This window comes from Petromyzon marinus, chromosome 51 (assembly GCF_048934315.1).
Source record: "Petromyzon marinus isolate PM22_M1 ecotype Great Lakes invasive population chromosome 51, UKy_Petmar_22M1.pri1.0, whole genome shotgun sequence".
In the NCBI taxonomy this organism is placed as follows: Eukaryota; Metazoa; Chordata; class Hyperoartia; order Petromyzontiformes; family Petromyzontidae; genus Petromyzon; species Petromyzon marinus.
Window position 1 is genome coordinate 14,474,576 of NC_133717.1, and position 12,799 is coordinate 14,487,374.

At 46.3% G+C, this 12,799-nt stretch overlaps 1 protein-coding gene across 4 annotated transcripts in view; it reads left to right on the forward strand.

Moving 5' to 3' along the window:
- Positions 1-1,650: 1,650 nt before the first annotated feature.
- MAP3K7 (mitogen-activated protein kinase kinase kinase 7) overlaps positions 1,651-12,799 on the forward strand; it is a 32,893-nt gene continuing 21,744 nt past the window's right edge. For 2 of the 4 annotated variants that reach the window (XM_032973624.2, XM_076075010.1), the window contains exons 1-6: positions 1,651-1,895; positions 5,246-5,386; positions 7,616-7,726; positions 8,614-8,679; positions 10,505-10,550; positions 11,392-11,530. In XM_032973624.2, coding sequence (XP_032829515.1) covers positions 5,297-5,386; positions 7,616-7,726; positions 8,614-8,679; positions 10,505-10,550; positions 11,392-11,530 — 452 coding nt within the window. In that variant the 5' untranslated portion in view covers positions 1,651-1,895; positions 5,246-5,296. Of the gene's footprint in view, positions 2,045-5,245; positions 5,387-7,615; positions 7,727-8,613; positions 8,680-10,504; positions 10,551-11,391; positions 11,531-12,799 lie in introns of all 4 variants that reach the window. The other 2 variants (XM_032973625.2, XM_076075011.1) reach the window with 2 other exon arrangements.

Consider the following 12,799-nt stretch of genomic DNA (forward strand, 5'->3'; position numbering starts at 1 on the left):
GTGCCTATCCACCGGTGGGTGAGCCAATCTCACCCACCGTGTGCGTATCCACCGGTGGGTGAGCCAATCTCACCCACCGTGTGCGTATCCACCGGTGGGTGAGCCAATCTCACCCACCGTGTGCGTATCCACCGGTGGGTGAGCCAATCTCACCCACCGTGTGCGTATCCACCGGTGGGTGAGCCAATCTCACCCACCGTGTGTGCTGAATCTGCCCCACCCGTGCGTGCGCTACCACGCGCGCGATTCAGCAGGTGCCGCTCTTCCCCGGAGTGAACCCTAACCCAGCAGCAGCAGAATGTTCAAGGTGCCCTGAGAGCTGATGAACTCCAGGAGGGCAAACCCAGGTGCGAAGCTTGCTCGTCTAAAATAACCCTTGATGTCCTTGGTCTGGAACACCGATAAATATAGTACAGTATATTGTGTCCTCGCAGCCTGCAGGGACGTGACCGTCGTCCGTCCAGCCAGCCAGCAAACCCTGTTTCAAATCGATAACCCGTTGCTTTACAACGGGGGAAAAATCATTGATAGCTGTCATCAGCGCCTTGCGACCTCTGGGTGAAAAGTGTACATTATTATTATTTTCATACTTTTCACAATACTATATTTGGAGTACTTCAGCTTGCCGGTGAGAACGATGAGGGCTTCTCGATCCTGTTTTACGTGGCCAAACAATCTCCCACCCCCACCCACCCTAAACAATCCCACCCACCAACCCTGAACAATCCCACCAACCCTGAACAATCCCAGCCACCCACCCTGAACAATCCCACCCACCCTGAACAATCCCACCCACCAACCCTGAACAATCCCACCCACCCTGAACAATCCCACCCACCCTGAACAATCCCACCCACCAACCCTGAACAATCCCACCCACCCTGAACATCTCAGCCACCCACCCTGAACAATCCCAGCCACTCACCTGAACAATCCCACCCACCATGAACAATCCCAGCCACTCACCTGAACAATTCCACCCACCATGAACAATCCCACCGACCCTGAACAATCCCACCTTGAAAAATCCCACCCACCCACCCTGAACAATTCCAGCCACCCAACATGAACAATCCCATCCTGAACAATCCCACCCAACATTAACAATCCCACCCACCAACCCTGAACAATCCCACCCACACTGAACAATCCCAGCCACCCACCCTGAACAATCCCAGCCACCCAACATTAACAATCCCACCCACCAACCCTGAACAATCCCACCCACACTGAACAATCCCAGCCACCCACCCTGAACAATCCCAGCCACTCACCTGAACAATCCCACCCACCATGAACAATCCCAGCCACTGACCTGAACAATCCCACCCACCATGAACAATCCCACCCACCCTGAACAATCCCACCCTGAACAATCCCACCTTGAACAATCCCACCCACCCACCCTGAACAATTCCAGCCACCCAACATGAACAATCCCATCCTGAACAATCCCATCCTGAACAATCCCACCCACAACAATCCCGCCACTGCCACCACCCTAGCGGTATCGCAGACCCCAGCACCACCACCACCTGCCACGTTCCCTTCTGTGCCGCGCGGCGCCTTTGCGTTCACGAAGCCCCAAGCAAGATGGCCGACAGGGGAGCACGGGGGGTGGATGACGTCACGCATCCCGCAAGCGGAAGCGGCCCCCACCCAGCCCCCGCCCGCTTCCACCAGCACCATCACCACCGTGTGCATGGGGAGCGGCGCGGAACAGCGGCGGCGGTGTTCGGTGGTGGTGACGGCAGTCGTGGTTGGTGGTGGTGGAGACGGCAGTGGTGGTTGGTGGTGGTGGTGACGGCAGTGGTGGTTGGTGTTGGTGACGGCGGCAGTGGCGGTGGTTGCGGCGGCTCGGGACAACGATCACAGCAATCAACCCGTCGCCACCCGTCAGTGTCTCTCGCGTGTGCGGGGAAAGGAGGGCTCTGGGGGGCTGAGGGGGGCTCTGGGGGGCTGTGGGGGGCTCGCGTGGGAGGGAGCGGAGGCGGAGGGGGGGCCGCGTCCCGAGCTCCTCGCCGACGTTAAATCGACATCCGAGGTGGAGCGGCATTTCCCTGCCAGACCCGAACCCCGCGGGTCACTGTTCATTAGTCGATGTGACAGCTGCGATACCAATTCATATTCATGGGTCTTTAGGTAAAGTCACGTAGATAGGGTCAAATAAAATAACAAAAAACTACGACGTTTCGATCGCAACACAAGCGGTCGTCTTAAGGAAAAGAAGACGACCGCTTGTGTTGCGATCGAAACGTCGTAGTTTTTTGTAATTTTCTTTGACCCTATCTACGTGACTACCTAAAGACCCAAGAATATGAAATCCTGCAGTCACGAGAGCTTTAAGCTGCTATGCTTCTTCCACTTCTCCTGCCCTTACACATCTCCTGCCCTTCCTCTCATCCTGCCCTTCCTCTCATCCTGCCCTTCCACTCATCCTGCCCTTCCACTCATCCTGCCCTTCAACTCATCCTGCCCTTCAACTCACCCTGCCCTTCCACTCACCCTGCCCTTCCTCTCACCCTGCCCTTCCACTCACCCTGCCCTTCCTCTTACCCTGCCCTTCCACTCACCCTGCCCTTCCACTCATCCTGTCCTTCCTCTCATCCTGCCCTTCCTCTCATCCTGCCCTTCCTCTCATCCTGCCCTTCCACATCTCCTGCCCTTCCACTCATCCTGCCCTTCCTCTCCTGCTCTTTGGCCAATCCACTGCTTTTCCTGGATACGAGAAAGAGGGCCCTCCCCAAACGCCGTGTCGGTTTGGAAGATTGACCATACTTCACCACGCTGGTCCAGTTCGGATTGGTGAACAGGGTGCTGGGGATAACCCGGCTTAGGTGGCGTTCGCCACTGATGTTAGCCGTGGCGGGTAATCTGAAACAAAAACTGAGGTGTGGGCGAAGCACTGCGCCAACGCTCCACTCAATAATGAAGATGCCTTGTGACATTTACCATACAAACGAAGGAAAGAGAGTTCTTGTATGTGTGTGCATGTTTACGAAACTCACATTGCAACTGCAAGTTTACCTAGCTTGCACGCACACCCACACACTGACATTCCAGGCATCATAAGACAAACCACTGTCTTACACGTTTGTACACAGAAGCCTGGTCTAAGCTACTGGATTTAAAAAAGTGATGGCGAACAAAAAAACTTATTGACCGGTCTCCGATGGGATACCCGTTATGTATGTATAAATGTTGCACTGTTGAGACCCCCATCAGACCGGTCTCTGTTGGGGTCTCTAGACAATAGACTGACCGGTCTCTGATGAGGTCTCTAGACAATGGACTGACTGGTCTCTGATAGGGTCTCTGGACAATAGACTGACCGGTCTCTGATGGGGTCTCTGGACAATAGACTGACCGGTCTCTGATGAGGTCTCTAGACAATGGACTGACTGGTCTCTGATAGGGTCTCTAGACAATAGACTGACCGGTCTCTGATGGGGTCTCTAGACAATAGACTGACCGGTCTCTGATGTGGTTTCTAGAGAATAGACTGACTGGTCTCTGATGGGGTCTCTAGAGAATAGAGTGACCGGTCTCTGATGGAGTCTCTAGACAATAGACTGACTGGTCTTTGATGGGGTCTCTAGACAATAAACTGACTGGTCTCTGATGAGGTCTCTAGACAATAGACTGACTGGTCTCTGATGGAGTCTCTCGACAATAGACTGACCGCTCTCTGATGGGGTCTCGAGAGAATAGACTGACTGGTCTCTGATGGGGTCTCTAGAGAATAGACTGACTGGTGTCTGATTGGGTCTCTAGACAATAGACTGACCGGTCTCTGATGGGGTCTCTGGACAATAGACTGACTGGTCTGATGGGGTCTCTGGACATTAGACTGACTGTTCTGATGGGGTCTCTGGACAATAGACTGACTGGTTTGATGGGGTCTCTAGACAAAAGACTGACCGGTCTTTCATGGGGTCTCTAGACAAAAGACTGACCGATCTTAGATGGGGTTTCTAGACAATAGACTGACTGTTCTGATGGGGTCTCTAGACAATAGAATGACCGGTCTCTGATGGGGTTTCTAGACAATAGACTGACTGGTCTCTGATAGGGTCTTTAGACAATAGACTGAGTGTTGTAACAATACGCCTGGTCTCTGATAGGGTCTTTAGACAATAGACAGTCTTGTAACAATACGCCTGGTCTCTGATAGGGTCTTTAGACAATAGACTGAGTCTTGTAACAATACGCCTGGTCTCTGATAGGGTCTTTAGACAATAGACTGAGTCTTGTAACAATACACCTGGTCTCTGATAGGGTCTCAATAGACTGAGTCTTGTAACATTACACCTGGTCTTTGATAGGGTCTCAATAGACTGAGTCTTGTAACAATACGCCTGTCGTCTATAACTTTCAAAATTCCGCTTCAGCTCTTTCGTTCGGAGTGCTCCTTTTCTAGCGTCTGACAAAGTCGCTCGGAATGTACCATATGTCATATATCGGCAGCAGGGTTGAATCTGGATAGTGCTTGGATGGGTGGCCACAGAGGCACAGCAGATCATAGGCTGCAGGGCCACTTCAGAGCAGAAGGGAATGGAGCTATCTCCATGGACCATGGTAATGTGTATGGGCACTCCTCGACTTACGAACGGCTTACGTTCTTGAGGCCCATTCGTAAGTCGAATTGTTCATAAGTCTAAACACTGCAATGTACTGTATTTAAATGCACATACGGTCAGTGTTATAAAATGTGTTACGGGTCAACAATATTGGGAATTATTGTTAAACTCATCAATAAGAGGAAATGTACATTTGCATGTAATACTGTAATACCTATTGTATAGTAAATAAAACATAAATGAAAGTAACATAAATAGAAAAACATGTTTTATTTTCACTTGCCTTGAGTCCTGATACCCGCTTGCTTGTCGGAATGGGTACAATGAATCCCTACAATTGCACACATGGAACACATGCGCATGTTTGTGTGTCCCATGTGTGTGTTCCTCAAATGACATCGCCACTCGGGAGACAAAGGCGGCCGGGTGTGGTACTATCCGCACACATCCTTGTGCACTGTGCCGACCTTCATAGGTGCTCACTAATAGCACTTGCCCCAACAACATGTTCAGGCTATACGGGGGTCTTTGTTTGTGTGTTTGTGCTGAGTAAAGCTTTCCTGCCGCAGGAGGAGCGTCAGTGCCCTCAAATGGTCGTCACTGATTTGAATGTTTTGGTTGATTGACACGAAACGACGACACTGATGATGCTGCTGCTGCTGCAGGAGGAGCGCCGTGGCTCTGCTGCCCTCGATCTCGCTGGCGCTGGCTGAGGGATGGCGACGGGGCCGATGAGTGGCGACATGGAGGCAACGCCGCCTGGGTTCGTGGAGGAGATCGACTCCGATGAGATCATCGTGGAGGAGGTGAGTGCTCCCTTCCACCCTAACCATCGTAACTCCACCCTCACTCAGAACGCACCCGATGTAACTCATCAGATCTCACAATCTAAGCGGGGATTGAGCGTGGATAGCACTCCGATGGTGATCACGCTGCATGGCACAGATGATATAGACTGTTGCGGGTTGCATTGACCAGCGTGGTGTAGAATTTGGCAAATGACCACCATGACTCCGCATGGCACGGGGAGGCCGTGGACATATCACGAGTGAAGAGGAGCCCAGCACGAAGTATACTCCATAATAAAAAAAGCATTTAGGTTAGAGGGCGTATATATAAATGTGTCGTTCAACCCGCCACCTCAGCCAATCAGTAAGGTTTGTCACGTAAACGAAACATGCCAATTTGTTACTATTTCAGTACACCAGTGTGTTGGAAAGTAAACCCGCAACAATTACAATTTGAGTACTTTCCTTTCTTTCCATGGCATCAGGAGGTGTGCTGAACTGGTTAACTAAACAAAGTATATTCTTGGTTCTTTCGGTAAAGTCACGTAGAAGGGAAACAATAAAATAATAAAAATATAAAACAATACAATTCTCACGACGTTTCGACTGCAACACAAGCAATCATCATCAGGTGTGAAAACCACAGCAAGAAAATGTTCTTGCTGTGGATCAGGTGTGAAAACCACAGCAAGAAAATGTTCTTGCTGTGGTTTTCACACCTGATGATGATTGCTTGTGTTGCAGCCTGTATGGAGCTTTACACCAAGGCTTGCCAAACGATTGTTAACACCACCCCTTTTTAAACAATTTGGGGCCTTCTCATCCTTTCTCAACCATTCCTAATTTAGCCACCAATCCTATCATAGCTACCCCAACCACCCTTTAACCGACATTCTCTTTCCCTTTGAGTTTTTGGCTTTCTTTGCTCGTAAAAAGTCTCTTCGCCAATGACATTTGAACACACGCATATATTTACCCCGTCCAGACACACACTTCCTTGGCTAGCCAAGCGGCATGTGCACCTTCGATTAGCACGGTTGGCTACGTACTGCGTGAAAGAAGTTCAACATACATACATGCATGTGCGAGCTAATGCCCGGCTTTGACAGCATTTCAATATGCGACTCGCAGATTTCCTAAATATTTGCATTTTAAACAATTCAGCCATCAAGCTGCTGTTTGGCGGTGGCATATTTTATTTGACAATATCACTTTTGAGTGACCCTACACCTGTAGACTTAGTAAAGAATAGTCTGACAATTATTAATGCTGTTGGTTATGCCAGTTACAAAATAAACTGCCTTTTCACTGGATTTCTGTTAAGACGCAGGACCATAACTCGACTTATTCAATCCCAAGCTGCCCTGTTTTTATTTAGAACAAGTTGAATAACCTACTGTTTTAATTTTTAAACATAATTGATTCATTCGTCAGACATGCTCACATTTCTCGTTTGTAACTCAACTTTTTTTTTTAATTCACATATGCTAAAAGTAATGGATTCATACTACCCCTGTGGCAGTTCTTGAATAGAACCCTCGAAATTCTTTGGATCGCTGGTGGTGATTTTCTTTTTTCTTTTATTGAACAAAGCATGAGCCCGTTACAGTGCACCGCGAAACTCGCTCGATCCGACGACATCGCTCGAATGGTACATTCACGATGTGCATGCGCCATTTATTAGGAGGAGCGGGGGATGACACGAAGGGGCAGTGGGCACCGGTGGTGATTTTTAATTGTTCCACCCCGAGCAGCGCTGCAGCATAACCTTGTTTAAAAGGAGGGCATAAATAACTAAGGGGGGGGGGGGGGGGGGTAGCGGCGTGGGGCTCGATACAGTCAATGTTAAGAATATTGTAAATTCAAAACGGAATGAGTAAAGATGTGATCTGGTTTTGTGTGTCATGCATTCTGCTCTCGCTATCGTCCCCCTGTGAAAATGAGGAAAGGCTGCAATGTACTAATGAGTTCTTTCCGAGAGAATGTGAGCTGGATTGAATGGAAAAAGTCCATATTCACCTTCACCCCATACGATCAACGTCTATGAGTGCAAATAATAGCATACTTTTCGATTTAAAGCTTTCGTGACTGCAATGATTCATCTTCTTTGGTTCTTTCGGTAAAGTCACGTAGAATGAGAATAAAATAATAAATTGATAAAGCATACTTGTGTACCATGGTTTGAACTCTGGGCGCTCATTTTGGTGGATGTGGAATTTGTAGTCGATGATGTCGATTGTCGCCCAGGTGGTGGGAAGGGGAGCGTTTGGAGTGGTGTGCAAAGCCAAGTGGCGGGGCATGGACGTGGCCATCAAGCAGATAGAAAGCGAGTCAGAAAGGAAGGCCTTCATTGTGGAGGTGAGATCGCAACATTGTCCACGCACCCCGAGCAGAAGTTATCTTCTGACCGGATCATTACAATAGTTCGCTAAACCTTTCGGATTTAAAAAAATAAAAGTTCTAAACAAAACTAAATGCTGCAGTATGATTATTGCAGCTATATTTAAGAAATAGAATATAATTATGTTGAATCTCAGATCACTATAACTTGCAAACCAGTTGACTCAAGGGTCAGTACACTGAGCTGGCAAAAAACAAAGCCCACATTTGAAGCTTTTGAAGTCTTTTGTCTTAATCACATTTGATATCCCACAATTAACTGCTCCAGTCGAGGCATGAGAATCTTGACTTTTCTGGTACAACAATGAACAGCAGTCTCGCAACAAGGAATCATATGGCGCAGGACGACTCAAATTCTACTTACATCGTTGGTCTGGTACCTAATGCCACATAACACTTTTCCTTGTGACTGGTTTGTTGCATTTTCATTCCTCCCTCATGAATAAAATGCAGGCCTCATAGCTCTACTGGATCAAATTTAATTCAACACCACATTTTTTGTTAACTTATGGTCCTCTATTCGGTCATTTGTGACTGGGCTAAGGCATCAACTTACTAAAAATGTTGGACCCGGTGTTAATCACAGTTTTATCTGCCCTAATTCAAACTCTCGATCACAGCAGTGCCAGCGTAATGTTCTGATGGCTTTTGTGAGTTCCTTTCAGACTGTGCTCTGCCCAATGTCTGCTCTCTTTTGTGCTCACCAGAAGTTTTTTTTGGATGCCTAGATATTACTCGCATTATCCTGCATTGTTTAAAAGCAATTTTTGCTTCACGGTGGACTTCAATTGTACGTGCTCAATTGTATCTTTGTGCGTGCGTTTTGATATCCTCGTTATCTCCAGCTACGGCAGCTGTCGAGGGTCAACCATCCCAACATAGTGAGGCTGTACGGAGCCTGCCTGAACCCTGTGAGTGCCGTTTCCACAATCTCTGTGAATGCATTCAAGAGCAAATGACGCTCATGCCACCACCGTATATGTGTGTGTTTCTTCCTTGCACTTAGTTTTATTTTTCTAAAGTGTGTATACCATCAGAAGGTTAAGTTCCATGTGTCAATGTTGTTTTTAAAGTTGCTTTTATTTGCACAGCAACAATAATTTTATCACCCAGTATTTTTGGGGGGATATTTCCACATTGTTCCGCATGTGGTGTGTGGGTGTTAACGATTTTGTGGCAGTATTCGCATGGATGGGCCCAAATCACATACAGTAGACTCTCAATTATCCATGTGCGGTTTGTACAATTTCTGGATTAACAGCGCACCTGAGATTTTGACAGAAATTAATAAGTCATGGATTTTCCCTTAAGCCCAAATGAATAATATAAAAACGGTTATACATTGTTATTCTTGGAAATGTGTATTACAAGTCACGTGCTTAAACTGAACAAATATGTGCTCCGGTTAATCTGAAATTGACGTGATTGCCTCTACAGTACAGTAGTTGCATATCTTTACAACAGTGGGTGGAGTTTGATTGATTTTCATTGGCGTGGCTCTGCTATCTACTTAGTGATATAATTTGTGTTTATTTCGTGGAATTTTATAGCAGCAAAATAATTTAAATAACCTAAAGGCATATTCTTAGTTTTTTCGGTAAAGTCACGTTGAAGAGAAACAACAAAATAACAAAATATATATAAAACAATAAAAAATTCTCACGACGTTTCGACCGTTTGAGTTATGGTCGAAACGTCGTGAGAATTTTTTATTGTTTTATATATATTTTGTTATTTTGTTGTTTCTCTTCAACGTGACTTTACCGAAAAAACTAAGAATATGAATTACTGCAGTCACGAAAGCTTTAAATCAAAACCTAAAGGCATGTTTCTAATTATGGAGGGAATAACCGGAGGACCCGGAGAAAAAATCCACGTGACTACAGGGAGAACATGCAAACTCCAAATATACAGGTGTCAGGGACAGGATCAAATCCCTGACTTCCTGCATACCAGGCGAGGTAGTTAACATCTTGCCACCGTGGTGCCCCTTAAAGTAAAGTTATAATCATATCCATATGGCTCGCCGAGTTACTCAGGATGTGATGCCATGTCGGGGCGCTGAGCCCTCACCACTGAGACCCTGGGTTTAAATTCAGTCAACTGCCCCTGATTAAATTATGTTGTTTTATACTCTTGGGTTCTTTCTGATGGTGAAATCAATGACTGCACAGAAACCTTATATCTTATTGACTTTTAGTTCTTAATTTGTATATCTTTCTTGCAATGTGGACTATGAAATAATTCGATATGATCGCCAAGCGATAAACTACTGGAGAGCAGGGCAAGCGAGGCAGTTTGGTAGCCCAAGCACACATAAGGAACAGTTGAAGGACCTGAAAAGTTCTGTGATGCCCCCTTCCTAATGCCGTGCTCGAACACGGAATGGTGCACTGCTTTGTGCAAGAATTCCAAAAATAAATGCCCATGACATTTGCATTAAATTAATCTGAATTCGATTCTGTAGTATGGATTTTTTCTGTGATTGTAGCATGGACGGGAGGTTGGGAGGCCTTCCCGATTTAGTCTCTAGCTGGTAGCTTTTGAAAACGTTATCAAAAAATTATCACCAGCTACACATTTGGATTTAGTGTGGTTTGTAAAAAACACTACTTTGCATGAGAGAAGTCGGATATTGTGCAAACTGCTGTGCCTTATGGTGACGAATGTGTAATTTCCCACTTGTTTATTCGTACGTGCGAATACTGACGGGATGTTTGCTTTTTTGGCGAGCAGGTCTGTCTGGTGATGGAGTATGCTGAAGGAGGCTCCCTCTATAACGGTGAGGGAAGCTTGTGATGGTGTGAAATAAGTTCTACATGCATACATACAACACTAATCACATTCACTCTGTGCCATTGGAGTTAGCTCAGATCTAGCATTGATTAAAATGTATAATTATGCTCAATATACATGCATGCATTCAAGCATGCACATAAGAGTCGGTTATGTTTTGATACCCACTCCTTGTAACCATGACCCTCTGATGCAACTGGATGCCACTACATTAATGACCAAACAAACATTTGATTCGCTCATTGAATTGCGATGGGGCGAATCCCTAGAGGCCTTTAGTCTGAATGGAGTGTAGAGGTCCATTCAGGTGCATTGAGGTTAATAGTCTTATGGTGTCTCTAGAAGGTAGATTAAACTAAAACCATGAAACTAAACTGTTTTATTTTACCAGGGAGGAGCCACTGAGCTATGTAGCTCTTTTTCAGAGGCGACCTGGCCACAAATGATAGCCCAATGAAGTTGCTTATCACGTGGAAATTTATAGCAGCCAAATACTCTTATACACGTGTTTCTAAATGTGGAGGGATAAACCAGAGGACCCGGAAAAAAATCCACGTGACCACGAGGACAGAGACATGCAAACTCCAACACACAGGCGTCAGGGTCAGGATCGAACCCACAACCTCCCGTATACCAGGTGAGATCGTTAACATCTTGCCACTGGGATGTTGATAAGCCGTTTAAACAACAGACTGACAATCCCAGAGTCTGGTGTGGGGGTCCATAGCCAATCATTGTACTGACAAGAATCAGAAAGGGTTTCTAGACAATAGGCAAGAGACGGAGCAGTCTCTGGGGTTCCATCGGCGTGCTCCCCGTTTGCCCAGTGCTGCACGGAGCGGAGCCGCTGCCTTACTACACGGCGGCGCACGCCATGCGCTGGTGCCTGCAGTGCGCGCAGGGTGTGGCCTACCTGCACTGCATGAAGCCCAAGGCTCTCATCCACCGTGACCTCAAACCGCCCAAGTGAGTCGAGGGCCTTGCCCATCTCTCCTCCTTGTGAAAAAAATAACTCCAGTTTAACACGTAGACTTTTGCGACCAATAATCATCCATAATCTAGGTTTTTTTGTTTGGGTTAGATCGCGTAAATATAAATGTGTCCTTAAACAGGTTTAAAAAGAAAAAAAAACCTTTTGATTTAAAGCTTTCGTGACTGCAGGGATTCATATTCTTGGTTCTTTCGGTAAAGTCACGTAATTGATTGTTCACGCTTACGGTGGCTTTCAGACCGCATCTATTATTTTCGTCCCCCCCCCTCCTTCTTTTCCGAACATAGCTGGACTCGTCCATCTGAATAACTGCCAAATTTCTCTCCGTGGTGCTAACGTAAAAAAAAACTGCCACTTTTTTCAAATTTTCTTGCTGTGGTTTTCACACCTGATGATGATTGCTTGTGTTGCAGTGGAAACGTCGTGATAATTTTATTGTTTTATATTTTTTATAATTTTATTGTTCCCGTCTACGTGACTTTACCGAAAGAACCAAGTATAAGAAAAAAAACTTTTATAAAAAATAAATCCCGCACGTGCGCGAGCAAGCACCCTACCCGTGCCATATCGCCTTGTTCCTCAAGTTCCTAGAGCAGTAGTTCTTAACCTTTGCTGCAGCCTTGGACCCCTTTGGTTCTCAATGGTTAAAAAAATGTATAATGTTTATAAATACATAGGGTTTGATGAAACAAAGTAGTTGTGCGTAGTTTGTGTTTGGATTGTATACCTTCTAAATAAATCTGGCATCTATCGCACCCCCAGAAAAGGCATCTCGCACCCCCAGGGGGTGCATGTACCCCAGGTTAAGAACCACTGCTCTAGATCATTGTATTCATCCGGTGAGTACGCTAATTCTGTGGGTGCAGTCTTCAGCGATTTCGTGAACTGTGGTACCGTGTCAAAAGGGCTATAAAGTTTTTTTCATGAGGTTGGCTGGAGAACAGGTTTACCCACTGGCAGAGCCAGTGGGAGTGGGTGGCATGTGCCCCCCCAATGATCCGATCAAAATCCATAATTTTGATCAGATCATTGGGGTTTATTAGTAATAAATCGGCATTTTGCGATCCCCACTGCCACTGTGTAGCATATTATTATTACATGCCAGGGACTCTATGAGATGATAGGACAATAGTCTGAGTCCATAATTGGCAATAAGTAACGGCAAAGCGGTTACAAGTGACTCACAAAATTGTGCGCAGTTGCGTCTACAGGACACGACTTCGCTGAAGGCAAACACCTTCAGC